This window comes from Coregonus clupeaformis, chromosome 19 (genome assembly GCF_020615455.1).
Source record: "Coregonus clupeaformis isolate EN_2021a chromosome 19, ASM2061545v1, whole genome shotgun sequence".
Classification (NCBI taxonomy): domain Eukaryota; kingdom Metazoa; phylum Chordata; class Actinopteri; order Salmoniformes; family Salmonidae; genus Coregonus; species Coregonus clupeaformis.
The window spans coordinates 27,248,555-27,276,485 of record NC_059210.1 but is presented as its reverse complement, the minus strand read 5'-3'; the positions used below and the strand labels follow the sequence as shown (position 1 = coordinate 27,276,485).

The 27,931-nt window shown below is 44.1% G+C and overlaps 1 protein-coding gene across 1 annotated transcript; it reads left to right on the top strand.

Moving 5' to 3' along the window:
- Nucleotides 1-163: 163 nt before the first annotated feature.
- On the top strand, nucleotides 164-27,684 carry mov10l1 (Mov10 like RISC complex RNA helicase 1). Its single transcript, XM_041837164.2, has 25 exons — nucleotides 164-372; nucleotides 734-861; nucleotides 1,119-1,306; nucleotides 2,531-2,693; nucleotides 2,844-2,956; nucleotides 3,181-3,368; nucleotides 3,583-3,726; nucleotides 19,395-19,799; nucleotides 19,947-20,141; nucleotides 20,430-20,544; nucleotides 20,747-20,924; nucleotides 21,116-21,186; nucleotides 21,293-21,384; nucleotides 21,682-21,740; nucleotides 21,901-22,053; nucleotides 22,246-22,427; nucleotides 22,892-23,038; nucleotides 23,138-23,259; nucleotides 23,345-23,444; nucleotides 25,271-25,417; nucleotides 25,759-25,932; nucleotides 26,295-26,444; nucleotides 26,691-26,798; nucleotides 27,031-27,263; nucleotides 27,372-27,684. Exons 2-25 carry the CDS (start codon nucleotides 768-770, stop codon nucleotides 27,394-27,396), a joined length of 3,546 nt encoding a protein of 1,181 aa, XP_041693098.1. The 5' UTR covers nucleotides 164-372; nucleotides 734-767; the 3' UTR covers nucleotides 27,397-27,684.
- Nucleotides 27,685-27,931: the final 247 nt, after the last annotated feature.

The window sequence follows — 27,931 nt, the reverse complement described above, 5'->3', positions numbered from 1 at the left end:
ATTTTGCTAGGTGGGATATCTCTCTATTATGCGGGGAATACTTTGCAACAGATTTCCAAAATTAAAATCACTTGGAGCTGATATCCTGGTGTTATAGTCTTTCACCGCATGCCCCTTCTTTGCTCAGAAAACTTTGGAGGGGGGCAAATCCAATCAACCGCGGTACGCCAGTTAGGAAGCCTGCCCTAGGCAGACTTGTTGCGTCCTACAATGTATCAATGCTCTTGCCTAGTGTCGGGTTTAGGAGACTATTTGAAGAAAGGTGTCCATGTGCGCGCACGCAATTACATCTTTTTAGTCGCGCGCTGTCTATCGTAAGGTGAGAAAGCAGCACGTGAACACATTTACGAAGAGCAATTTGCTGCAACAAAGGTATGTAGGCTTTGTCCAATAATTTCTCAGGAATATAGCTATTAGGCTATATTTTATTACTTAGGTTCTGCACCGTGTTGTATTTTCATCACGTTTAAATAGCTACAAACCTGCAACAAAGAAGAGTTTTGGACGCATGTCAGTCAACTAGCTACCGTTCGCATAGCTGGCAACATTAGCTAACTAGCTAACTAACATTCGCTAGATAATAAATTAGATGCAATGGCAATTGGATTAGCTAGCAAGTGCTTTGCATGCCCGATCAAGCAATCAAGTGCAAGACTGGCCACACACTTATGTAAATGAGTTTGATAAACCACCAGTCACATTGTTTTGTTTTCCCCTCTGCCCTCATTTACAGTAGCACCACCTTCAGCATCTAGCTATTTGCAGATATGGTAACAGCAGTGCAGTGTGTGATAGCCAAGTTGCTGGCCCCCCTATGGAGAAAGTTAGAGGAGGATGAAGAGGATGGGTTCGATGGGGCAGGTAAGTCTACAAATGAGCTCACCAAGCAGCCTGACAGCTTCTCAATGCACCTGTCCTGTTTCAGTCAACAGCAAATGAATGCTATAAATCCCAGAATGAGATAGATCCAACACTGCCAGTGCCTACGACCCGCCTGTTCTCAGGGGAATTTTAAGTACTTTTGTGTCAAAAACCTCCAAATGATTTGGTGAAAACCCTTAACATTTACGTTTTTCAATGCAATGATCAATGACCAGTCATAATCTTTTGTGTGTCAGCGCTGGAGGAGATCCGCAACGTGCGCTGCGGCGTGGTGACCCTACTGTGTCAGGACTACGGCATGATCGACGACGAAGTCTACTTCACCACTGGAGAGGTGCTGGGAGGGGTGCCACTCAGGGTCGGGGATGCAGTCAACGGCCTTGCAGTACGAGACAGTGCCCAAGGAGGGTGGAAAGCACTGAGGGTGAGACACTTTGACCAAGGCTGCACTTTAACCAGTATGTTTTTGTTATGTATGAAGATGAGACCTTGGCTGGGTCTCACTACATTAAATTGGTTCCTTACTCCGTATCCTGGCCTACATTACAATTTCCAGGTGAAATGACTAGAGCCTGACTGATATGGGATTTTTTGGTCCGATTTTAGAGTGGAAATATTCACAGATAATCGATATCTGCTGATATTTTTATTATAGCTGGAATAATAAAATAAAAACGAATGTATGGATTGTGCTTAAAACAGCCCTACAAAGATACTCAAAGCTGATTTCTTAAATTTGAGGAAAGAACATTAATGTGAACTTCGTCAAATACTCTCCCACAGCTAGTTAGCTGGCTAGATAGCTAGCACTCGTCATGGAAACGGGGTTGGCGAAAAGTGAATTTGGACCAGTCCCTGAAAAGTGACAACACATGCATCAAAGCGTAGCTATGAAGCACTACTTTGTAACCTGCTATGTGTCTCTGAAATCATTTGAATGACAGAGCTTGAGGAATACCCTTCGCAAAGAACAAATATAACACACCAGATTTCGTGGGCTTCACTAAAGGGCTGTAACGTTAATGTTACCACAGAGTTGAACATTCTGCTTGCTTTACGTTTGGGCATAGCATCCATTGTTTGTCCCAACACCCTACCATGACACTTCACGTAACAGTATATGGCCAGTGCACATTTTTTGCACTTTATTGAGCTGGCAAGCGATATCTACTCAGCACTCACTGTAGACGCAGTAACAGTTAGTTCACAGTAGTTCTCTCCTCTCCGACAGGTGTAGTTGGGTGATAGTGTCAAGTCTTGCTGTAGTGCCAAGGCACCATAGGCTTATAGCCATGTAAAGAGTGCCCTCTTCAGGAAGAATAATGAAAAAAAAAAAAAGTCAAATTCTATGAGGGGGTTGTGTGTGTTTTCTCCGCATCTTATATCGGTCCTTTTCGGTGGATAAAATGCAGATACAAATACATCCGTAAAAGGCTAATATCAGCCGATAATATTGGTCAACCGATTAATCGGTTGGGCTCTAGAAATGACTAGGTGTCAAGTCTTTTTTATTTTATTTTATTTTTAAATCAGTGGTTGTGAAGGAATGGGACACATCCCCCTTGTTTGTCATGAATGTTACAACCATAGCGATACATACATACATACTATGTTCTGTGGTTACAATTGTGGCCATTCCGTTCCTCAGGTGGAGAAGAACGCTGATGCCTGGGAGGATGGAGGGAGAGGAGCCTCCCTGGAGGCAGACTGCAACCAGCTCCGTCCTCTGATTGGCACCGTGACGTCATGTGACAGGGATGGTGGCTTCATCAATCAGACCACTTTTTTTCCAAGACATGCTCTTTGTGATGGTACTGTCAACGATAGAAATAGATTTACTTCTATTTATGTTCTACTATTCTATTTCTATGCTGCCAACCTGTCCCAGATGCTATACCCGTTTAGCCTTTAATTTCCTATTCTGTGCTTCCTTTTTTCAATTCCTTGCTCCTGTCCATCAGGTTTTGAACCCATGAAAGGGGACTGGGTCCAGGCCCAGTACTTTATTAGTCCCACCCAGTGGAGCAGCCAGGCCCGCTCTGTGTCCCCCTTACGCTACCGCCGCATGGACCAGGTCAGTCCCTCCTCTAGAACCCTGTTCATTTATTCATTAATGAATTCCTTGCAAATGGCATTTCAACTTTGTCTCACAGAAGACATGGCAACATACACTACCTAAATGTTTCCTGCCCATGGACTTTGATCTATAGTCCAATTATCAACCTCAAGTCCACATTAATGTGATGATACAAACTTCTAGACTCACCCCCTTCTCTGCACTCAACCTCCCTTACCCAGGTGCGAGTGTCCAGTGTGTTTGGCAGCAGTGGGGTGGTGGAGGACAGTGTGTTCTTCAGCCTGGACAACCTGCTGCTCCCGGCCGGGTACCGTCCCTCCCCTGGGGACATGGTCAGCCTGGTGGTGGTGGAGAGCAGCCAGTCCTTCTACTGCTGGAGGGCTCTGTGCATGGCTCCCAGCGAACACAGGTAAATAACAACAACAACAACAACAACAACAAACCCTATTGAGACTTATCAATGAAATGACCCATGATGGTCTCATGGCATTATCAGGAAGCCCACCATGTATGTTGTTGGGTGAAATCTCAGGAAGAATTCTCATGGTATTAAAGGCTGATAATGAATTAGGACTCGGGCCACTAACCTACACCATTACTCTCTGGTCTTTTTCCTCTTACAGTATGAATACTGCCAATACCAGGTCCATCCCAGAGGCGGAGATCAATAGTCTCCTGGAGGGCAAGGGGGGCCTGGTGGTTGGCGACAAGACCCACTTTGGGGCTCTGCTGTTGGGAGAGAGCCGGGAGCTGGTGGTCTGGATACAGTGAGTCAGCCATGGAGTGTCTACTTGTCTTAAATGAGAGAGATCTACCCTGTACATCTGTAAATACCCTGATGACGGCTTTTGTAGAAATGTTTATTTTACATTTCATTTACATTTCAGTCATTTAGCAGACGCTCTTATCCAGAGCGACTTACAGGAGCAATTAGGGTTAAGTGCCTTGCTCAAGGGCACATCGACAGATTTTTCACCTAGTCGGCTTGGGGATTAGAACCAGCGACCTTTCGGTTACTGGCACAACGCTCTTAACCACTAAGCTACCTGCTGCCATTTTACAGTGCATTCGGAAAGTATTCCGATCCCTTCCCTTTTCCACATTTTGTTACGCTACAGCCTTATTCTAAAATGTATTTAAAAAATGTTTTTCCTCATCAGTCTACACACAATACCCAATAAAGGTTTTTAGAAATGTTTGCTAATTTATTAAAAATAAAAAACAGAAACACCTTATTTACGTATGTATTCAGACCCTTTGCTATGAGACTCGAAAATGCGCTCAGGTGCATCCTGTTTCCATTGATCATCCTTGAGATGTTTCTACAACTTGATTGGAGTCCACCTGTGGGAAATCAATTGATTGGACATGATTTGGAAAGGCACACACCTGTCTATATAAGGTTCTACAGTTGACAGTGCATGTCAGAGCAAAAACCAAGCCATGAAGTCGAATGAATTGTCCGTAGAGCTCCGAGACAGGATTGTGTCGCGGCACAGATCTGGGGAAGGGTACCAAAACATTTCTGCAGCATTAAAGGTCCCCAAGAACACAGTTGCCTCCGTCGTTCTTACATGGAAGAAGTTTGGAACCACCAAGACTCTTCCTAGATCTGGCTGCATGGCCAAACTGAGCAATCGGGAGAGAAGGGCCTTGGTCAGGGAGGTGACCTAGAACCCAGAGTTCCTCTGTGGAGATGGGAGAACCTTCCAGAAGGACAACCATCTCTGCAGCACTCCACCAATCAGGCCTTTATGGTAGAGTGGCAAGACGGAAGCCATTCCTCAGTAAAAGGCACATGACAGCCCGCTTGGAGTTTGCCAAAAGGCACCTAAAGGACTCTCAGACTATGAGAAACAAGATTCTCTGGTCTGATGAAACCAAGATTGAACTCTTTGGCCTGAATGCTAAGTGTCACGTCTGGAGGAAACCTGGCACCATCCCTACGGTGAAGCATGGTGGTGGCAGCATCATGCTGTGGGGATGTTTTTTAGCGGCAGGGACAGGGAGACTAGTCAGGATCGAGGGAAGGATGAACAGAGCAAAGTACAGAGAGATCCTTGATGAAAACCTGCCCCAGAGCGCTCAGGACCTCAGACTGGGGCGAAGGTTCACCTTCCAACAGGACAACGACCCTAAGCACACAGCCAAGACAACGCAGGAGAGGCTTCGGGACAAGTCTTTGAATGTCCTTGAGTGGCCCAGCCAGAGCTCGGACTTGAACCCGATCTATCATCTCTGGAGAGACCTGAAAATAGCTGTGCAGCGACGCTCCCCATCCAACCTGACAGAGCTTGAGAGGATCTGCAGAGAAGAATGGGAGAAACTCCCCAAATACAGGTGTGCCAAGCTTGTAGCGTCATGCTCGAGGCTGTAATCGCTGCCAAAGGTGCTTCAACAAAGTACTGAGTAAAGGGTCTGAATACTTATGTAAATGTAATATTTCTGTTTTTAATTTTTTTTATAAATGTGCAAACATTTCTAAAAACTAGTTTTTGCTTTGTCATTATGGAGTATTGTGTGTAGATTGAGGGTGTGGTAAACCGTGGGGTGTTGGGTTTGAGTGCACAGAGATTGACAAGGGAGGTTCTAGTCAGAACACGCCTTTACTGGACAACATAAAATAAACGTAACAACAAAAAAACGTAGGGTTGGCTCGGTCCTTCTTCTGGGCCGCCTCCTCGCATTCGGTTCTGTCCCCTGGGAGCTTTGTTCCCGTCTGTAGGCTCACTCCCTGCCTCCCTTTTTCTCTACCACGGTGCTCCATTTATGTGGCCTGCATGGCTGGTTGGCACTCCCCCTAATTGTTGCCATCGGGGTGCCCAGCCCGGGTACTCCCAGCAGAGGTCGCGGCACGTACCTCCCCTGTATCATTTTACATTTACATTTTTAGTCATTTAGCAGACGCTCTTATCCAGCGACTTACAGTTAGAGTGCATACATTATTTTTATATTTTTTCATACTGGCCCCACGGGGGAATCGAACCCACAACCCTGGCGTTGCAAGCGCCATGCTCTACCAACTGAGCTACACCAACCCCCGGGGTAGACCTCCCGGGATACCACGAGAAAAAAACAATTTAATCAATTTTAGAATAAGGCTATAACGTAACAAAATGTGGAAAAAGTAAAGGGGTCTGAATACTTTCCGAATGCACTGTAATAATATTTAAGCACAATTTTTAGCACCATTGTCCTACCAAGACTTGCTGAATATCATTTTATTGTGAGACTTATTTAACCTTTTATTTCATCAGGTGAGCCCAGAATTACATAAATCACAGAAATAAATGCATCCAAAATGCAAGCAGAAAGAAAACACGGTCATGAAAACAAACGTATTCATCAGTAATAAGGTCCTCAATGAGCTTTCTGAATTGACCTAGAGGCACCAAAACATTTAATTTAATAACATTTTAACGATTGTTCCACAAATACAATGCAAAAAAGCTAAAAGCTGATTTACCGAACTCTGTAGAGACTGAAGGAATTTCCAGAGTTGGCCATCCCTGAGACTGGGTTTGGTAACTCATATGTGTAAAGGTTAGTAATGATGTTAAATATGGTGGGAGTTTTGCTAAAAGGGCTTTATAAATGAAATCATAGCAATGTATCAACCTACGTGACATCAGGGGGCCAACCATGCAGTGATGAGTACTAAACCTGTTGCCCATAATAAAGCGTAGTACGCTGTTATAAACTGCATTTAACGGCTTTAATGAAGTGGCAGCTGCGTTCATATAGATGATGTCGCCATAGTCTAGGACCCGTAGGAACATCGATTGAATAATCTGCTTTCTACTATTTAGCAAGAGGCATGACCTATTTCTATAGAAGAAGCTTCTTAACTAAATCTATCTATACTGAACAACAATATAAATGCAACATGCAACAATTTAATAGATTTTTACTGAGTTGCAGTTCATATGAGGAAATCACTAAATTTAAATAAATAAATTAGACCATAATCTATGGATTTCACATGACTGGGAATACAGATATGCATCTGTTGGTCACAGATACCTTTTAAAAAATGGACCTCACATTGGGCTTCAGGATCTCGTCACGTTTTTTTTCTCATTCAAATTGCCATCGATAAAATTCTATTGTGTTAGTTGTCCGTAGCTTATGCCTGCCCATACCATAACCCCACCGCCACCATGGGGCACTCTGTTCACAACGTTGACATCAGCAAACCGCTCGCCCACATGACGCCATACATGTGGTCTGTGGCCGGTTGGACGTACTGCTAAATTCTCTGAAACAACGTTGGAGGCGGCTTATGGTAGAGAAATGAACATTAATTTCTCTGGAAACAGCTCTGTTGGACATTCCTGCAGTCAGCATGCCAATTGCACGCTCCTTCAACTTGAGACATCTGTGGTGTTGTGTGACAAAACTGCACATTTTAGAGTGGCCTTTTATTGTCCCCAGCACAAGGTGCACCTGTGTAATGATCATGCTGTTTTCTTGATATTCCACAGCTGTCAGGTGGATGGATTGTCTTGGCAAAGGAGAAATGCTCACTAACAGGGATGTAAACAGATTTGGGCACAACATTTGTGAGAAGCTTTTTGTGCATATGGAACATTTCTTGGATCTTTTATTTCAGCTCATGAAACATGTGACCAACACTTTACATGTTGCGTTTATATTTTTGTATATTTATGCCCAGATATTTGTAAGCAGGGACACGATCAATATGGGCACCATTTAAAGTACATGTGCTTAAATCATCAGTTATTTGTATGCGCTCTAGAGAACAATATATACTTAGTTTTTCCTGCATTCAATACTAATTTCAGGTCAAGAAGGTTTTTCTGTAAAACAGTGAAGGCAGACTGTAGTTCAGATAGAGCCTGGTCAACCGTGGTGGCAATACCATACACAACAGTATCATCGGTATACAAGTGGTTACAATTTTTTCAATATTGCGAATGTAAAAAGTACAGGACTAGGGTTGGGCAATTATGGCCTAAAAATCATATCTAAAAATCATATTTCTTCAAACTTATGGGCGATTCAGGACATATCTCAATTAAAAAAACATAATAATAATGTTCTCTAAATAAGCGACGTTGTACAATTAAAGGTAAATTACACTGCATTTCAAACGGTCAGCAATAATCGAATGAATTCAGGGCTTGTGAAGTTATACCTAGGCTAAATGTAATCCTTCCACAACCAGAAGACCCACTAATAACTTTATTTTATCAAAATAGTTTAACCTGCTTTTTTTTGTTGTTGCTACAAATGGATCTAGAAACATGCAATAATGCACATTCACTAATAATGACTAACTTCTTGTAGCAGGCATTAGGCTATAGAAAATTAACACGGGTCTCATCAACATTCTCTCAAGCCTACATGCTAGTGATTAGCCAGCTAATCTTTATATTTCAAATTTAGCCAACTTGGATTTGTTTGCTAGCTTACAAGGCAGAACAGTTTTTAATTGTTATGAACACACCCTTAGGTCTGTCTCCAACTGTTTGAAAAGCATGTTAGTTTGTCCACTTTGTTCAGATGTTGAATTCAAGTGGCCTACGTTATTTCTCCGAAAAATAACGACTTGCCAATTCCTTATATAATTGTGTTTTTATGCTTATTGTACATTTATAAAACACAGACTAGACGGCTAGTATAAGTCTTTAGCTATAATGCTGCTAGCGGTACGTGGTCCACCAATGGCGCACGCGACAAACTGAGCATTCATTTTCTAGAATCAATGTTAATTGATACTCTCGTTTTAGTAGTGTCTGCTCTGCGTGCAATTGAGTAGTTGAGACATAAAAAGGGTATCGTTATAAAAGTTAACTTCTCCTCTATTACAGTAAAATCTCAGTGTTTTGGTGTCAATATGACTGATTCTGTTGGACCAAACCTCAAATGCAAATAGTGAGTTGAAACCGCTTGTCAGAGAGGAAGATGTGATCTCTCAACTTTATTGGCATGTGAGGCAGGGGGAGAGGCTTGGGGGGGTGTGTGTGTGTGTAAACCATAGAGGAAGAGGCGAAGCGAGAGGTTTCACTCAAGCTAAAATCTGTCCAAAATAAGCCTGACGCGTTTCTATGGGCTTGTTTTGGACCTAAGCTTGTCGCCTGCCTTCTTGCCTTTGTGACAACGACTCCCATTGTTAGGGTGGAGACGTGCATCTCGTCGTTATACAGTACCAGTCAAAAGTTTGGACACCTACTCATTCAAGGATTTTTCTTTATTTTTACTATGTTCTACATTGTAGAATAATAGGGAAGACATCAAAACTAAGAAATAACACATATAGAATCATGTAGTAACCAGAAAAGTGTTAAACAAATCAAAATATATTTTAGATTCTTCAAAGTAGCCACCCTTTGTCTTTATGACAGCTTTGTTCAGTCTTGGCATTCTCTCAACCAGCTTCACCTGGAATGCTTTTCCAACAGTCTTGAAGGAGTTTGGGTTGAGGTCGGGTGATTGTGGAGGCCAGGCCATCTGATGCAGCACATCACTCTCCTTCTTGGTAAAATAGCCCTTACACAGCCTGGAGGTGTATTGGGTCATTGTCCTGTTGAAAAACAAATGATAGTCCTACTAAGCACAAACCAGATGGGATGGCCTATCGCTGCAGAATGCTGTGGTAGCCATGCTGGTTAAGTGTGCCTTGAATTCTAAATAAATCACAGACCGTGTCACCAGCAAAGCACCATCACACCTCCTCCATGCTTCACGGTGGCAACCACACATGCGGAGATCATCCGTTCACCTACTCTGTGTCTCACAAAGACACAGCAGTTGGAACCAAAAATCATCAGACCAAAGTACAGAATTCCACCGGTCTAATGTCCATTGCTCGTGTTTCTTCTTATTGGTGTCCTTTAGTAGTGGTTTCTTTGCAGCAAAATTGACCATGAAGGCCTGATTCACGCAGTCTCCTCTGAACAGTTGATGTTGAGATGTGTCTGTTACTTGAACTCTGTGAAGCATTTATTTGGGCTGCGATTTCTGAGGCTGGTAACTCTAATGAACTTATCCTCTGCAGTAGAGGTAACTCTGGGACTTCCTTTCCTGTGGCGGTCCTCATGAGAGCCAGTTTCATCATAGCGCTTGATGGTTTTTGCGACTGCACTTGAAAGACCTTCATGTCTTAAAGTAATGATGTACTGTTGTTTCTCTTTGCATATTTGAGCTGTTCTTGCCATAATATAGACTTGGTATTTTACCAAATAGGGCTATCTTCTGTATACCACCCCTACCTTGTCACAACACAACTGATTGGCTCAAATGCATTAAGAAGGAAAGAAATTCCACAAATTAAGTCATACCTGTTAATTGAAATGCATTCCAGGTGACTACCTCATGAAGCTAGTTAAGAGTGTGCAAAGCTGTCATCAAGGCAAAGGGTGGCTACTTTGAAGAATCTCAAATATAAAATATATTTTGATTTGTTTAACACTTTTTTTTGGTTACTACATGATTCCTAATGTGTTCTTTTATAGTTTTGATGTCTTCACTATTATTCTACAATGTAGACAATAGTAAAAATAAAGAAAAACCCTGTAATGAGTAGGTGTGTCCAAACTTTTGACTGTTACTGTATATACAGTGAGGGAAAAAAGTGTTTGATCCCCTGCTGATTTTGTACGTTTCCCACTGACAAAGACATGATCAGTCTATAATTTTTATGGTAGGTTTATTTGAACAGTGAGAGACAGAATAACAACAACAAAATCCAGAAAAATGCATGTCAAAAATGTTATAAATTGATTTGCATTTTAATGAGGGAAATAAGTATTTGACCCCTCTGCAAAACATGACTTAGTACTTGGTGGCAAAACGCTTGTTGGCAATCAGAGGTCAGACGTTTCTTGTAGTTGGCCACCAGGTTTGCACACATCTCAGGAGGGATTTTGTCCCACTCTTCTTTGCAGATCTTCTCCAAGTCATTAAGGTTTCGAGGCTGACGTTTGGCAACTCGAACCTTCAGCTCCCTCCACAGATTTTCTATGGGATTAAGGTCTGGAGACTGGCTAGGCCACTCCAGGACCTTAATGTGCTTCTTCTTGAGCCACTCCTTTGTTGCCTTGGCCGTTTATTTTGGGTCATTGTCATGCTGGAATACCCATCCACGACCCATTTTCAATGCCCTGGCTGAGGGAAGGAGGTTCTCACCCAAGATTTGACGGTACATGGCCCCGTCCATAGTCCCGTTGATGCGGTGAAGTTGTCCTGTCCCCTTAGCCGAAAAACACCCCCAAAGCATAATGTTTCCACTTCCATGTTTGACGGTGGGGATGGTGTTCTTGGGGTCATAGGCAGCATTCCTCCTTCTCCAAACACACCCAGTTCTCCTCTGAATCATTCAGATGGTCATTGGCAAACTTCAGACGGACCTGTATATGTGATTTCTTGAGCAGGGGGACCTTGCGGGCGCTGCAGGATTTCAGTCCTTCACGGCGTAGTGTGTTACCAATTGTTTTCTTGGTGACTATGGTCCCAGCTGCCTTGAGATCATTGACAAGATCCTCCCGTGTAGTACAAAATCAGCAGGGGATCAAATACTTGTTTTCCCTCACTGTATATACAGTTGAAGTCGGAAGTTTACATACACCTTAGCCAAATACATTTAAACTCAGTTTTTCACAATTCCTGACATTTAATCCTAGTAAAAATTAACTGTCTTAGGTCAGGTAGGATCACCACTTTATTTTAAGAATGTGAAATGTCGGAATAATAATAGAGAGAATGATTGATTTATTTCATTTGGTAGCATTGCCTTTAAATTGTTTAACTTGGGTCAAACGTTTTGGGTAGCCTTCCACAAGCTTCCCACAATAAGTTGGGTGAATTTTGGCCCATTCCTCCTGACATAGCTGGTGTAACTGAGTCAGGTTTGTAGGCCTCCACGCTTTTTCAGTTCTGCCCACACTAGGAGACAGAACGCGTCTCCTTCCTGAGCGGTATGACGGCTGCGTGGTCGCATGGTGTTTATACTTGCGTACTATTGTTTGTACAGATGAACGTGGTACCTTCAGGTGTTTGGAAATTGCTCCCAAGGATGAACCAGACTTGTGGAGGTCTACAGTTTGGCTGATTTCTTTTGATTTCCCCATGATATCAAGCAAAGAGGCACTGAGTTTGAAGGTAGGCCTTGAAATACATCCACAGGTACACCTCCAATGGACTCAAATGATGACAATTAGCCTATCAGAAGCTAAAGCCATGACATCATTTTCTGGAATTGTCCAAGCAGTTTAAAGGCACAGTCAACTTAGTTTATGTAAACTTCTGACCCACTGGAATTGTGATACAGTGAAATAATCTGTCTGTAAACAATTGTTGGAACAATGACTTGTGTCATGCACAAAGTAGATGTCCTAACCAACTTGCCAAAACTATAGTTTGTTAACAAGACATTTGTGGAGTGGTTGAAAAATGATTTTTACTGACTAACCTAGTGTACGTAAACATCCAACTTCAACTGTGTGTGTGTGTGTATGTATATATATATATATATAACCACACACAGTGGGGAGAACAAGTATTTGATACACTGCCTGTTTTGCAGGTTTTCCTACTTACAAAGCATGTAGAGGTCTGTAATTTTTATCATAGGTACACTTCAACTGTGAGAGACGGAATCTAAAGCAAAAATCCAGAAAATCACATTGTATGATTTCTAAGTAATTAATTTGCATTTTATTGCATGACATAAGTATTTGATACATCAGAAAAGCAGAACTTAATATTTGGTACAGAAACCTTTGTTTGCAATTACAGAGATCATATGTTTCCTGTAGGTCTTGACCAGGTTTGCACACACTGCAGCAGGGATTCTGGCCCACTCCTCCATACAGACCTTCTCCAGATCCTTCAGGTTTCGGGGCTGTCGCTGGGCAATACAGACTTTTAGCTCCCTCCAAATATTTTCTATTGGGTTCAGGTCTGGAGACTGGCTAGGCCGCTCCAGGACCTTGAGATGCTTCTTACGGAGCCACTCCTTAGTTGCCCTGGCTGTGTGTTTCGGGTCGTTGTCATGCTGGAAGACCCAGCCACGACCCATCTTCAATGCTCTTACTGAGGGAAGGAGGTTGTTGGCCAAGATCTTGCGATACATGGCCCCATCCATCCTCCCCTCAATACGGTGCAGTCGTCCTGTCCCTTTTGCAGAAAAGCATCCCCAGAGAATGATGTTTCCACCTCCATGCTTCACGGTTGGGATGGTGTTCTTGGGGTTGTACTCATCCTTCTTCTTCCTCCAAACACGGCGAGTGGAGTTTAGACCAAAAAGCTCTATTTTTGTCTCATCAGACCACATGACCTTCTCCCATTCCTCCTCTGGATCATCCAGATGGTCATTGGCAAACTTCAGACGGGCCTGGACATACGCTGGCTTGAGCAGGGGGACCTTGCGTGCGCTGCAGGATTTTTATCCATGACGGCGTAGTGTGTTACTAATGGTTTTCTTTGAGACTGTGGTCCCAGCTCTCTTCAGGTCATTGACCAGGTCCTGCCGCACCTTCCTCATGATCATTGATGCCCCACAAGGTGAGATCCTGCATGGAGCCCCAGACCGAGGTTGATTGACCGTCATGTTGAACTTCTTCCATTTTCTAATAATTGCGCTAACAGTTGTTGCCTTCTCACCAAGCTGCTTGCCGATTGTCCTGTAGCCCATCCCAGCCTTGTGCAGGTCTACAATTTTATCCCTGATGTCCTTACACAGCTCTCTGGTCTTGGCCATTGTGGAGAGGTTGGAGTCTGTTTGAGTGTGTGGACAGGTGTCTTTTATACAGGTAACGAGTTCAAACAGGTGCAGTTAATACAGGTAATGAGTGGAGAACAGGAGGGCTTCTTAAAGAAAAACTAACAGGTCTGTGAGAGCTGGAATTCTTACTGGTTGGTAGTTGATCAAATACTTATGTCATGCAATAAAATGCAAATTAATTACCTAAAAATCATACAATGTGATTTTCTGGATTTTTGTTTTAGATTCTGTCTCTCACAGTTGAAGTGTACCTATGATAAAAATTACAGACCTCTACATGCTTTGTAAGTAGGAAAACCTGCAAAATCGGCAGTGTATCAAATACTTGTTCTCCCCACTGTGTGTGTGTGTGTGTGTGTGTGTGTGTAAATGGGGAGGTGCATGCAGCACAGAAGGAGTGAAAGAGACAAGACCAAAAATACATCACGAGAACAAGCGGACATAAACGCTCATTAAAAACAAAAAATAACAAACCTTGATTCTTGCGATACAGGCATTTCACCATGATTACTACACATTTAGATAGCTGGCTGCTGGACTAACTTACCAATCTATAAAATGTTAGCTGACATGGGCTAATTGAGTTACTGTCAGTGACTGACATGACAAGATAGAAACTGCTGATGCACAGCCAAATTTCGAAATTGCACCTTGTGCAATTGCCCATCCTTGAGCTGTAGATACTTGCAGCCTGGTCTAGGACAATTGAGGAAAGCCTATGAATTAGCAGTATGTGATCAACAGTATCAAAGGCCTTTGAAGAGGGCAGCACAATGTTGCTTTTTATCCATTCAATTAACCACATTTATAACTAGGGATGCAGTTCAATGACCTGGTCTAAAACCTAACTGATGTACATTTAGAACACATTTCATAGCTAAGAAAGATCTGAGAATTAATCAAGAATTCTAATATTTTAGCTAGACAAGGAAGTTTTGAAATAGGGCGATTTTAGTTATTTAGGTTACAAGGGTCACCACCTTTGTGAAAGGGGAGTACATGAGCCGCCTTCCAAACCTTGGGGATAGTACCAGACAGTGGAGGCTGCTGACGGGAGGACGACTCATAATAATGGCTGGAACTAAGCGAATGGAATGGCATCAAACACATGGAAACGATGTGTTTGATGTTGTTGATACCTTTCCTCCTGTGGTACCAGGAATAGTCATCAGGTTAAAAATATGGGTTAATGATTCTGCAATCGGGGGGCAGAGAGCTGCAGCAAAAATGGATCAAGCAAATACATATATTTTAAACAAGGCATCTAGCACATCACAGGTAGTAAATTGTTTAAATACATGTTTTAAAAACAACACTTAGTTGACAGGTTAAGCGCCAAGTCAGGTAGAGGTTGGGAGAGGGAAGAGCAGTCGATAAAATGCTTGAGTCAGACAGAACTTGCTCCAAAATTTAGAAGGATCACCAGCAGTAATAGAGAGGGCTTAAAATTGTGCTTGAATGGGCCTCCCGAGTGGCGCAGCGGTCTAAGACCCGTGTTCGGGTCACTACAGACCCGTGTTCGATCCCAGGCTGTGTCGCAGCCGGGCGCGACCTGCCGTTGTCTTGGCTGTGTGTTAGGGTCATTGTCCTGAGCGCTCTGGAGCAGGTTTTCATCAAGGATATCTCTGTACTTCGACTCCATTCATCTTTCCCTCGATCCTGACTAGTCTCCCAGTACCTGCCACTGAAAAATATCCCCACAGCATGATGCTTCACCGTAGGGATGGTGCCAGGTTTTCTCCAGACGTGACGCTTGGCATTCAGGCCAAAGAGTTCCATCTTGGTTTCATCAGACCAGAGAATCTTGAGAGTCCTTTAGGTGCCTTTTGGCAAACTCCAAGCCGGCTGTTATGTGCCTTTTACTGAGGAGTGGCTTCCGTCTGGCCACTCTACTATAAAGGCCTGATTGGTGGAGTGCTGCAGAGATTGTGGCCCTTCGGAAGGTTCTCCCATCTCCACAGAAGAACTCTGGAGCTCTGTCAGAGTGACCATCGGGTTCTTGGTCACCTCCCTGACCAAGGCCCTTCTCCCATGATTACTCATTTTGGCCGGGTGGCCAGCTCTAGGAAGAGTCTTGGTGGTTCCAAACTTCTTCCATGTAAGAATGATGGAGGCCACTGTGTTCTTGGGGACCTTCAATGCTGCAGAAATGTGTTGGTACCCTTCCCTAGATCTGTGCCTCGACACAATCCTGTCTCGGAGCTCTACGGACAATTCCTTTGACCTCATGGCTTGGTTTTTGCTCTGACTTGCACTGTCAACTGTGGGACCTTGTATAGACATTTCCAATCAATTGAGTTAACCACAGGTGGACTCCAAGTTGTAGAAACATCTCAAGGATGAACAATGGAAACAGGATGCACCTGAGCTCAATTTCGAGTCTCATAGCAGTCTCTGAATACTTACACTACCGTTCAAAAGTTTTGGGTCACTTAGAAATGTCCTTGTTTTCGAAAGAAAAGCAATTTTTTTTGTCCCTTTTTAAAATAAAATAAAATAGATTAGAAATACAGTGTAGACACTGTTAATGTTGTAAATGGCTATTGTAGCTGGAAACGGCTGATTTAAAAAAAATGGAATATCTACATAGGCGTACATAGGCCCATTATCAGCAACCATCATCAGTCCTGTGTTCAAATGGCACGTTGTGTTTGCTAATCCAAGTTTATCATTTTAAAAGGCTAATTGATCATTAGACAACCCTTTTGCAATTATTTTAGCACAGCTGAAAACTGTTGTGCTGATTTAAAGAAGCAATAAAACTGGCCTTCTTGAGACTAGTTGAGTATCTGGAACATCAGCAATTGTGTGTTCGATTACAGGCTCACAATGGCCAGAAACAAATAACTTTCTTCTGAAACTCGTCAGTCTATTCTTGTTCTGAGAAATGAAGGCTATTCCATGCGAGAAATTGCCAAGAAACTGAAGATCTCGTACAACGCTGTGTACTACTCCCTTCACAGAACAGCGCAAACTGGCTCTAACCAGAATAGAAAGAGGAGTGGGAGGCTCCGGTGCACAACTGAGCAAGAGGACAAATACATTAGTGTCTAGTTTGAGAAACAGACGCCTCACAGGTCCTCAACTGGCAGCTTCATTAAATAGTACCCACAAAACACCAGTCTCAACATCAACAGTGAAGAGGCGACTCCGGGATGCTGACCTTCTAGGCAGAGTTGCAAAGAAAAAGCCATATCTCAGACTGGCCAATAAAAAGAAAAGATTAAGATGGGCAAAAGAACACAGACACTGGACGGAGGAAGATTGGAAAAAAGTGTTATGGACAGACAAATCAAAGTTTGAGGTGTTTGGATCACAAAGAAGAACATTTGTGAGACACAGACCAAATGAAAAGATGCTGGAGGAGTGCTTGATGCCATCTGTCAAGCATGGTGGAGGCAATGTGATGTCTGGGGGTGCTTTGGTGGTGGTAAAGTGGGAGATTTGTACAGGGTAAAAGGGACGGCGCTTGATTGGAGCCAATTGTGGACGGCGCTTTATTGGAGCCAATTTCCTCCTATAACAGGACAATGACCCAAAGCACAGCTCCAAACTATGCAATAACAATTTAGGGAAGAAGCAGTCAGCTGGTATTCTGTCTATAATGGAGTGGCCAGCACAGTCACCGGATCTCAACCCTATTGAACTGTTGTGGGAGCAGCTTGACCGTATGGTATGTAAAAAGTGCCCATCAAGCCAATCCAACTTGTGGGAGGTGCTTCAGGAAGCATGGGGTGAAATCTCTTCAGATTACCTCAACAAATTGACAACTAGAATGCCAAAGGTCTGCAAGGCTGTAATTGCTGCAAATGGAGGATTCTTTGACAAAAGCAAAGTTTGAAGGGGACAATTATTTCAATAAAAAAATCATTATTTCTGATCTTGTCAATGACTACATTTCCTATTCATTTTGCTATATTTCCTATTCAAACTCATTTTCATGTACAGTGGGGGGAAAAAAGTATTTAGTCAGCCACCAATTGTGCAAGTTCTCCCACTTAAAAAGATGAGAGAGGCCTGTAATTTTCATCATAGGTACACGTCAACTATGACAGACAAATGGAGAAAAAAATTCCAGAAAATCACATTGTAGGATTTTTTATGAATTTATTTGCAAATTATGGTGGAAAATAAGTATTTGGTCACCTACAAACAAGCAAGATTTCTGGCTCTCACAGACCTGTAACTTCTTCTTTAAGAGGCTCCTCTGTCCTCCACTCGTTACCTGTATTAATGGCACCTGTTTGAACTTGTTATCAGTATAAAAGACACCTGTCCACAACCTCAAACAGTCACACTCCAAACTCCACTATGGCCAAGACCAAAGAGCTGTCAAAGGACACCAGAAACAAAATTGTAGACCTGCACCAGGCTGGGAAGACTGAATCTGCAATAGGTAAGTAGCTTGGTTTGAAGAAATCAACTGTGGGAGCAATTATTAGGAAATGGAAGACATACAAGACCACTGATAATCTCCCTCGATCTGGGGCTCCACGCAAGATCTCACCCCATGGGGTCAAAATGATCACAAGAACGGTGAGCAAAAATCCCAGAACCACATGGGGTGACCTAGTGAATGACCTGCAGAGAGCTGGGACCAAAGTAACAAAGCCTACCATCAGTAACACACTACGCCGGCAGGGACTCAAATCCTGCAGTGCCAGACGTGTCACCCTGCTTAAGCCAGTACATGTCCAGGCCCGTCTGAAGTTTGCTAGAGTGCATTTGGATGATCCAGAAGAGGATTGGGAGAATGTCATATGGTCAGATGAAACCAAAATAGAACTTTTTGGTAAAAACTCAACTCGTCGTGTTTGGAGGACAAAGAATGCTGAGTTGCATCCAAAGAACACCATACCTACTGTGAAGCATGGGGGTGGAAACATCATGCTTTGGGGCTTTCTGCAAAGGGACAAGGACGACTGATCCGTGTAAAGGAAAGAATGAATGGGACCATGTATCGTGAGATTTTGAGTGAAAACCTCCTTCCATCAGCAAGGGCATTGAAGATGAAACGTGGCTGGGTCTTTCAGCATGACAATGATCCCAAACACACCGCCCGGGCAACGAAGGAGTGGCTTCGTAAGAAGCATTTCAAGGTCCTGGAGTGGCCTAGCCAGTCTCCAGATCTCAACCCCATAGGAAATCTGTGGAGGGAGTTGAAAGTCCGTGTTGCCCAGCGACAGCCCCAAAACATCACTGCTCTAGAGGAGATCTGCATGGAGGAATGGGCCAAAATACCAGCAACAGTGTGTGAAAACCTTGTGAAGACTTACAGAAAACGTTTGACCTGTGTCATTGCCAACAAAGGGTATATAACAAAGTATTGAGAAACTTTTGTTATTGACCAAATACTTATTTTCCACCATCATTTGCAAATAAATTCATTAAAAATCCTACAATGTGATTTTCTGGATTTTTTTTCTCATGTTGTCTGTCATAGTTGACGTGTACCTATGATGAAAATTACAGGCCTCATCTTTTTAAGTGGGAGAACTTGCACAATTGGTGGCTGACTAAATACTTTTTTTCCCCACTGTATGTTTTCATGGAAAACAAGGACATTTCTAAGTGACCCCAAACCTTTGAATGGTAGTGTATGTAAATAAGGTATTTCGTAACAAAGTGGAAAAAGGGAAGGCGTCTGAATACTTTACGAATGCACAGTATTCTCTTTTCTCTTGACAGGAACCAAGGCTCTGAGACCCATAGACTGAAGTGCTGTGAGTTTGCTGGCTGGGACTCAGAGGAGCAGTTCACCCTAGGGACTGTGACAGACCCACCGGGACAGAAAAAGGGGGTTGTACAGCTTCCTGCTCTAACACAGATCCTCTATCGGGGTATTCAGGGCCTATCCGGCAAGCGCTCCCCTATGGTGGGTCCCACTCTCTACCCGCGGTCCGGGTCTGCTTGGCCTACTGCACTGCTCAATGGTGATGGGAAGGAGATGAGTGAGATAGATGGAGATGTGGTTGGAGAAAATGGTGAGGCTCATCAGGACACTGTTCACAAGTCTGCCATACGGACAGAGGAGCGAGACGTGGAGATCGCACCAGGGGAGAAAGTATCTGTGAAAGTGGGCTGCCGAGCCAAGTAAGTCATGCTTAGCTAGCTGCTACAACATAAGTCTGATATAGTCATCTTTTTCTGGTGGTATCACTATTATCTGACTGAATCCATTTCTTCTGAAGATTCAGGTTTTTAAAACAATGATTTATGTATCCCTCCATCCTACCCTAGGAACTTGGGGCGTTGTGCAGAGCTGCTGCTCCTGCACTTCCCCTCTTTCACCATCGGGAGGCGTCTGGAGGTCACAGTAGGCAGTAAAGAGGAGAGTATTCTCCAGCCCTATGCTCCCTACTGCCCGGCAGCCCCACTGCCCCTTCCTCAGGCTACCCAGGTGGTCACTGTGATGGCTGCACATCCACCTCAACGGTAAACTACACCCTGATAGTGTCTCGGTTCTGTATTGTGAAGTATGTTCGGCCTACCTGCTAACCACATTTCCCTATAGAATAATGAAGATCACCTTGACTTGTTGGTGACGCTGTCCACCAACGTTCTCTCTATAATCGGAAACGTTTTTCACCTAACCTAGTTACTCTACCCATGTCAGACATGTTGAATGATGACAGTTTGTTCCACATTGTTGAATTACACCTCTCCTGTGTAGCTAGATAGTCACTAGCCTATGACTTTCTATTCTTGTTTTTTATTTCACAGGCTAACTAAGCGCCACCTGCCTAACTTCCTGAGTAACTACCCAGTGCCCCAGGCTCTACGGGACTGTATGGAGGCCGACAGTGATGTTTTGGTGGCCCAGCCATGTCTAGGAGAGGTAAGGGAACCACAAGTTAACTCAGAATCAAGTCTTCTATCATCAATGGAATGCTTTGTTTCCTCCAGCCTATAGGAATTGGGCTCCAATTGATTTAGATGGGAAAGTCTTATGAAGAGGCTCTGGATTTTGATATGGGGGCCTTTGCGCTTCCACTGTAAAATAATGGATTAGCTTCTCTCTCTCCCTCGCTGTCTGCCAGACTCTGTCGGCGGCCAACATGCATCTCCGTTTCTCGTCCCTGCTGTGGCTGGAGGAGCTACAGGCTGAGAGGGAGCTCAGGGAGTTCAGCATCTGTGGAGCCCTCCTCAGGAGAGGTGCTATCTATCTGCACCTAGAGGTGCTGGGCCTGGCTGAGGGCCGGCCCAGTCTCTTCATAGGTACGTGTTGACTCTTAATTATGGCTTGGCTGCTACACACATGACATACCCTATTGTAACATGAGACTTGTAATAATAATAAGATGTTTGATTGTCACACACACCAGATAGGTGCAGTGAAATGTGGTGTTTTACAGAGTCAACCATACTTGAATTGAGATGTTAGATATAGTGTTTTGTCTTCTCTACAGGTGACAGAGTGGCACTGAAGAAGCCAATCAGTGGAGGCGTGGTGATGGAGTACATCGGTTATGTCACAGAGGTACTCAGAGGTTTCGATCTTCTTAGAGTTTTGCTTGTAGCTCTGATGTTTCTCCTTGTGCTTTGTTCACATTGACCTGAACACTGTTTGTGGACCATATCCACAGATCAGTGACGAGGACGTGAGTCTGAGGGTGAACACTGAGTTTCAGCATGGCTACCTGGGAGAGCCTCTAGATGTTGAGTTCACCTTCAACAGGTACCTGTCTTGTCCTGGTTCTGGGAAGGATCCTTTCTGTGTCACTACCAAAGTGTTGATCTCTGTTCCTTCAGCTCAGATAAAGTGTGACAGTTTGACAGTATATGGATTATGCATGATGATGTTTGTGTTGACAGTATATGGATTATGCATGAGGATGTTTGTGTTGACAGGTTGACAGTATATGGATTATGCATGAGGCTGTTTTTGTTGACAGTATATGGATTATGCATGAGGATGTTTGTGTTGGCAGGTTGACAGTATATGGATTATGCATGAGGATGTTTGTGTTGACAGGTTGACCATGAGGAGATGCCATTTAGCACTGGACCAGAGCAAGCACTTTCAAGAGAATGGTGATCTTGGCTTTTTTTTCTCAATCCCACTTCCAATATATTTTGTATTTAGTCAACTATTTCTTCTTCTCTTCTCTCTCCCTATCCCCAACCCCTGATACGTTTATTTCCTGTCTGGTCTGGTCCACCCCTGATTGTGCATCCTCTCCTCTCTTCCCAGTGTTCTTCCCCAAAGCCGTGATGCTTCAGGCCCCTCTATGGACGGGAGAGTGGGGTCCAGAGGTGGTGAAAGAGGGGACCCCCACAACCGATGGGGTGAAGCTGTCAAGCGTCTCCGTTGACATGGTCTCAAAGTCCACACAAACCAAACCAGGTGATATAAGCATTGGGACTCCTTCATTCCGACAGCACAGAGATTCTCTATATACTACAGCTGCTGAAGTGTCATAAACCTAAATGGCATTAGAACTCATGTCCTAACTACGACAGTTCAGTACATTTGTGAGACAGAATGAATGATGAAGGATGGAGGGGAATGAGTATTAAGCCTCTTTCATTCTCTCAGATTCCAGGCTGCCATCTAAACCCATCCCTAACCCAGGCCAGTTATTCAATCAGCAGCTGAACCCGTGTCAGAGGGAGGCAGTGAAGCGTATCCTGGCAGGGGAGTGTCGGCCCACTCCGTACATCCTGTTTGGACCGCCAGGGACAGGAAAGACGATCACCCTCATAGAGTCCATATTACAGGTAGACACCCCTCAACCTGGGAGGTAGCCTAGCGGTTAAGAGCGTTGGGCCAGTAACCAAAAGGTCGCTGGTATGAATCCCCGAGCCGACTAAGTGAAAAATCTGTCGACGTGCCCTTGAGGAAGGCACTTAACCCTAATTGCTCCTATAAGTCACTCTGGATAAAAGCGGCTGAATGTCAACGTAAACCCAATGGATATCAAATTGTATTTGTCACATGCTTTATAAACAACAGGTGTAGACTAACATTGAAATGCTTACTTACGGCCCCTTCCCAACAATGCAGAGAAAAATTAACAACCAGTTTTGTTCAGCGTGCCTGATGAGCAGGGTTTGCACTTTTAGTATGTTCCATTAATTCCATTGCATCTGGCAAGCTCGATCAAGGTTCTTGCATTTGGTTATTTACAACAGTCTCCCTAATTTTAGTACCCTGAATAAATAATAGTGGCCTCCTCCCATAGGTGTATCACCGCTTGCCCAGTAGTCGTGTGCTGGTGTGCACTCCCTCCAACAGTGCTGCAGACCTCGTCTGTATCCGGCTCCATGAAAGTGGGTACCTGAACGCTTCCAGCCTGGCCCGCGTCAATGCCTCCTGTCGACAGGAAGAGGTACTGCACCCATTGCCGCCTCAGGAATTTCATCAGTCCTATTTTTTTCTACCAGTTAGTGCCTCTGTCTGTATCGCATTGCCCTCTGTATCTCCATAGGCCATCCCAGAGGTTCTAAGGCAGTACTCTCAGGCTGGGGAGGACATCCGACACGCCTCCTTTCACAGGATTGTGGTCAGCACCTGTTCCAGCGCCGGCATGTTCTACCAGATTGGACTGCGGTGAGGGAGGGAGGGTAATAGGGCTCAATGTGAACCTCCCTCACCAGAGCTCTAAGATCATTGTCTCTTTGCTTTGTTTCTGCAGGGTGGGTCATTTCACCCATGTGTTTCTGGATGAGGCTGGCCAAGCCACGGAGCCAGAGGCACTGGTACCCCTGGGGCTTCTGTCAGAGCGAGACGGACAGGTTAGATTGAACACCGAGTGCATCTACAACCACAATACAACCCTGCTAAATGACTTAAACGTTAAATGTTACTTCAGAAAAAAAAACATTGCACATACAGTGAGGGGAAAAAAGTATTTGATCCCCTACTGATTTTGTACGTTTGCCCACTGACAAAGAAATGATCAGTCTATAATTTTAATGGTAGGTTTATTTGAACAGTGAGAGACAGAATAACAACAAAAAAATCCAGAAAAACGCATGTCAAAAATGTTATAAATTGATTTACATTTTAATGAGGGAAATAAGTGTTTGACCCCCTCTCAATCAGAAGGATTTCTGGCTCCCAGGTGTCTTTTATACAGGTAACGAGCTGAGATTAGGAGCACACTCTTAAAGGGAGTGCTCCTAATCTCAGTTTGTTACCTGTATAAAAGACACCTGTCCACAGAAGCAATCAATCAATCAGATTCCAAACTCTCCACCATGGCCAAGACCAAAGAGCTCTCCAAGGATGTCAGGGACAAGATTGTAGACCTACACAAGGCTGGAATGGGCTACAAGACCATCGCCAAGCAGCTTGGTGAGAAGGTGACAACAGTTGGTGCGATTATTCGCAAATGGAAGAAACACAAAAGAACTGTCAATCTCCCTCGGCCTGGGGCTCCATGCAAGATCTCACCTCGTGGAGTTGCAATGATCATGAGAACGGTGAGGAGTCAGCCCAGAACTACACGGGAGGATCATTAGCCCAGAACTACATGGGAGGATCTTGTCAATGATCAGGCAGCTGGGACCATAGTCTGGGACCATAGTCACCAAGAAAATAATTGGTAACACACTACGCTGTGAAGGACTGAAATCCTGCAGCGCCTGCAAGGTCCCCCTGCTCAAGAAAGCACATATACAGGGCCGTCTGAAGTTTGCCAATGAACATCTGAATGATTCAGTGGAGAACTGGGTGAAAGTGTTGTGGTCAGATGAGACCAAAATCGAGCTCTTTGGTATCAACTCAACTCGCCGTGTTTGGAGGAGGAGGAATGCTGCCTATGACCACAAGAACACCATCCCCACCATCAAACATGGAGGTGGAAACATTATACTTTGGGGGTGTTTTTCTGCTAAGGGGACAGGACAACTTCACCGCATCAAAGGGACGATGGACGGGGCCATGTACCGTCAAATCTTGGGTGAGAACCTCCTTCCCTCAGCCAGGGCATTGAAAATCGGTCATGGATGAGTATTCCAGCATGACAATGACCCAAAACACACGGCCAAGGCAACAAAGGAGTGGCTCAAGAAGAAGCACATTAAGGTCCTGGAGTGGCCTAGCCAGTCTCCAGACCTTAATCCCATAGAAAATCTGTGGAGGGAGCTGAAGGTTCGAGTTGCCAAACGTCAGGCTCGAAACCTTAATGACTTGGAGAAAATCTGCAAAGAAGAGTGGGACAAAATCCCTCCTGAGATGTGTGCAAACCTGGTGGCCAACTACAAGAAACGTCTGACCTCTGTGATTGCCAACAAGGGTTTTGCCACCAAGTACTAATTCATGTTTTGCAGAGGGGTCAAATACTTATTTCCCTCATTAAAATGCAAATCAATTTATATATAAAATTTTTGACATGCGTTTTTCTGGATTTTGTTGTTGTTATTCTGTCTCTCACTGTTCAAATAAACCTACCATTAAAATTATAGACTGATCAGTTCTTTGTCAGTGGGCAAATGTACAAAATCAGCAGGGGATCAAATACTTTTTTCCCTCACTGTAACTGACAGAAGACACTGCATTTTGTAGCCTCCTGATCAAGAAGTGAGTAATATTTTATGTTGCTCCCGCCACTTTTTAGATAGTTTTGGCCGGAGACCCCCGGCAGCTGGGACCAATTGTGAAGTCCAAGCTTGCGCAGGCGTTCGGCCTGGGGGTGTCCCTGCTGGAGAGACTGATGGCTAACCCTCTGTACTCCAGAGTGAATGGAGGATACAACCCAGTGCTGGTGAGTGTACATACACACACTCCCTGTCAGTGCCATGATCACTAAAATCCTGCATAGTGAATCCACCAACTATGAATACAAATTCTGCATATTTTTCGACATAATGTTTTGTCTTGCATTGTAATATTATAGAATAATATATGCCATTTAGCAGACTGTTTTATAACTTAGTCGTATGTGCAAACATTTTCTGCATGGATAGCCCCAGCGGAAATCAAGCCCACGACCCTTGGTGTTGCAAGCACCAAGCTCTACCTACTGAGCCACACAGGACTGCATGGTAAATGGATGCTATCACAGTTGATGCATTCTCCTGGTGTCCTTTCTTCTTCCTCTTCCAGGTGACCAAGCTGGTGTATAACTACCGTTCCCACGAGGCCATCCTGGCCCTGACCTCTAGACTGTTCTACAATGGGGAACTTTGTGTCAGGGCCCAAAGGTCCGTAGTGGACTCCCTCTGTCACTGGAGCCGTCTGCCAACCAAGGGATTCCCCCTAATCTTCCACGGAGTCAGGGTAAGGATTCCATCTCTTGCTCTCTATCTCTCCAATCAATCAGTCAAATGAATTTATAAAGAGGAAGCCGACAAAGCAGGTCCGGGACAAGGTAGCATGACCGGTGAACAGGTCAGGGTCCCATAGTCGCAGGCAGAACAGCAGAAACTGTCCAAAATGAACTTTCTCAGTAGTCTCATCTTTACATACTCGTGTCCTCTCCTCCTGTCCTCTTCCAGCCTCTTTCTCAAACAATCAGCGTTTCCTCTCCTTGCTTACCTCTGACATTGAGAACATTTTGAGAAATATGGGTTTTCCTCTTTGGTCGGCACAGAACTTAGACGTCAAACACCAATAATGCCAGTCATCATTCCCCCTCTCAGGGCACAGAGATGAGGGAGGGCAACAACCCGTCGTGGTTCAACCCTGGAGAGGCGGTACAGGTGATGCTGTACTGCTGCCAGCTGGCCAAGAAGCTCTACAATCCTGTAGCTGCTAGTGATATTGGCATCATCGCCCCCTACAGGAAACAGGTTAGTAGTGCACATGTTGGCCATCAACGGTTGGTCCTATCCTGTTTTGTAACTCTGCTAGTTTTGCTGTTAACCCCCCCGTAGAGTCTAAGCCTCTAGATGGTGATATCTACTAAGCTAACATTTTAAAAGGCCACAAAAACATAAAAAGTGAATAATTCTGTCACAAGTAGTACAGTGCTCCCTTTTCCTTAACCCTGAACATCGGTCTGGACACCTGAACCATGAACCTACTCTCCTCTCCAGTCGGAGAAGATCCGTGTGCTGCTCCACAGGGTGGGCCTGTCTGACATCAAGGTGGGATCTGTGGAGGAGTTCCAGGGACAGGAGTTTCTGGTTATCATCTTGTCCACGGTAACGTTCCAATCCTTCCTCTGTCCTACTCATTATTGAACTCTTTGACTCATTTCTCCCTTTACAGGGTTTACTCTGTTCCATTCACTTTTCATTTCAGGGAATCAATTCTGAAATGGAAAAATTTGAAATAATGTGTCACTTTTGTATGAGTTGAATATCACTTTGCTGAATTGAGGTTTTTAATTCACCCCTATCCTAAAACATCTAAATAAATTACCTCTTGTTCCAGGTGAGGGCGAATGAGTCGGTGCAGGGCAACGACCTGCAAAGCATACTGGGATTCCTGTCCAACCCTAAGCGCTTCAACGTGGCCATCACGCGGCCCAAAGCCCTGCTCATCGTCGTGGGCAACCCGCACGTCCTCGTCAAGGACCCATGCTTCAACGCTTTCCTCCAGTACTGTTTTGAGAACGGGGCCTACCTGGGCTGTGACCCCCCAACCTGTCTCAGGGCTGCACACCGGTGTGTTTATTGTATTATGTACCACACACACACCATATCATTTGAGTAAAAGCAAGACGCTTTAATTTGTCAGTAATAACACACATTCATCTCTTACTTTCTACTCAGAGCGGCCAGTGAGAAAGAGGAGTGAGAGTTCACCGCCCCCAACCACTGCCCAGCTGTCCAACAGTCCAATACTACCAGTACTATTATGTTCAAATAGAAGTTTCTTCTTTCATTCTTTACATTACAATGACGTAGCTCTCTACATTTGTTCTTCTACACAGTCGGCTGCCTATGTCTTAATCGATAAATGGAGAATTGGTTTGTAAAGATGTCTTTCTTAAAAGAGCATGCACTCAATTTCTTAACTGCTGTATGAGCAAAGTTTAGTTGCAGTTATCATGCAGTCCACTGGGTGGTAGTAATAAATATGATGACACAAACCTTTGGTGTTGATTTTTCTTATTGGGTTATTGTACTTGTATTGATGATCAGTGTTGTAGTGATGATGCATTATACCTGTATGTGTGCATAAGACACATACAGGTATAATATATAAGGACTGGTGCCAGTGACTACCTGTGAGTAACCTATCAACAATTAGAGAGGGACTGGGACAGCACCATGGCATCTGAGTCCCACATCAAAGAGCTCCTCATGTAGAAGGGGGGTTTGAGTGAGGC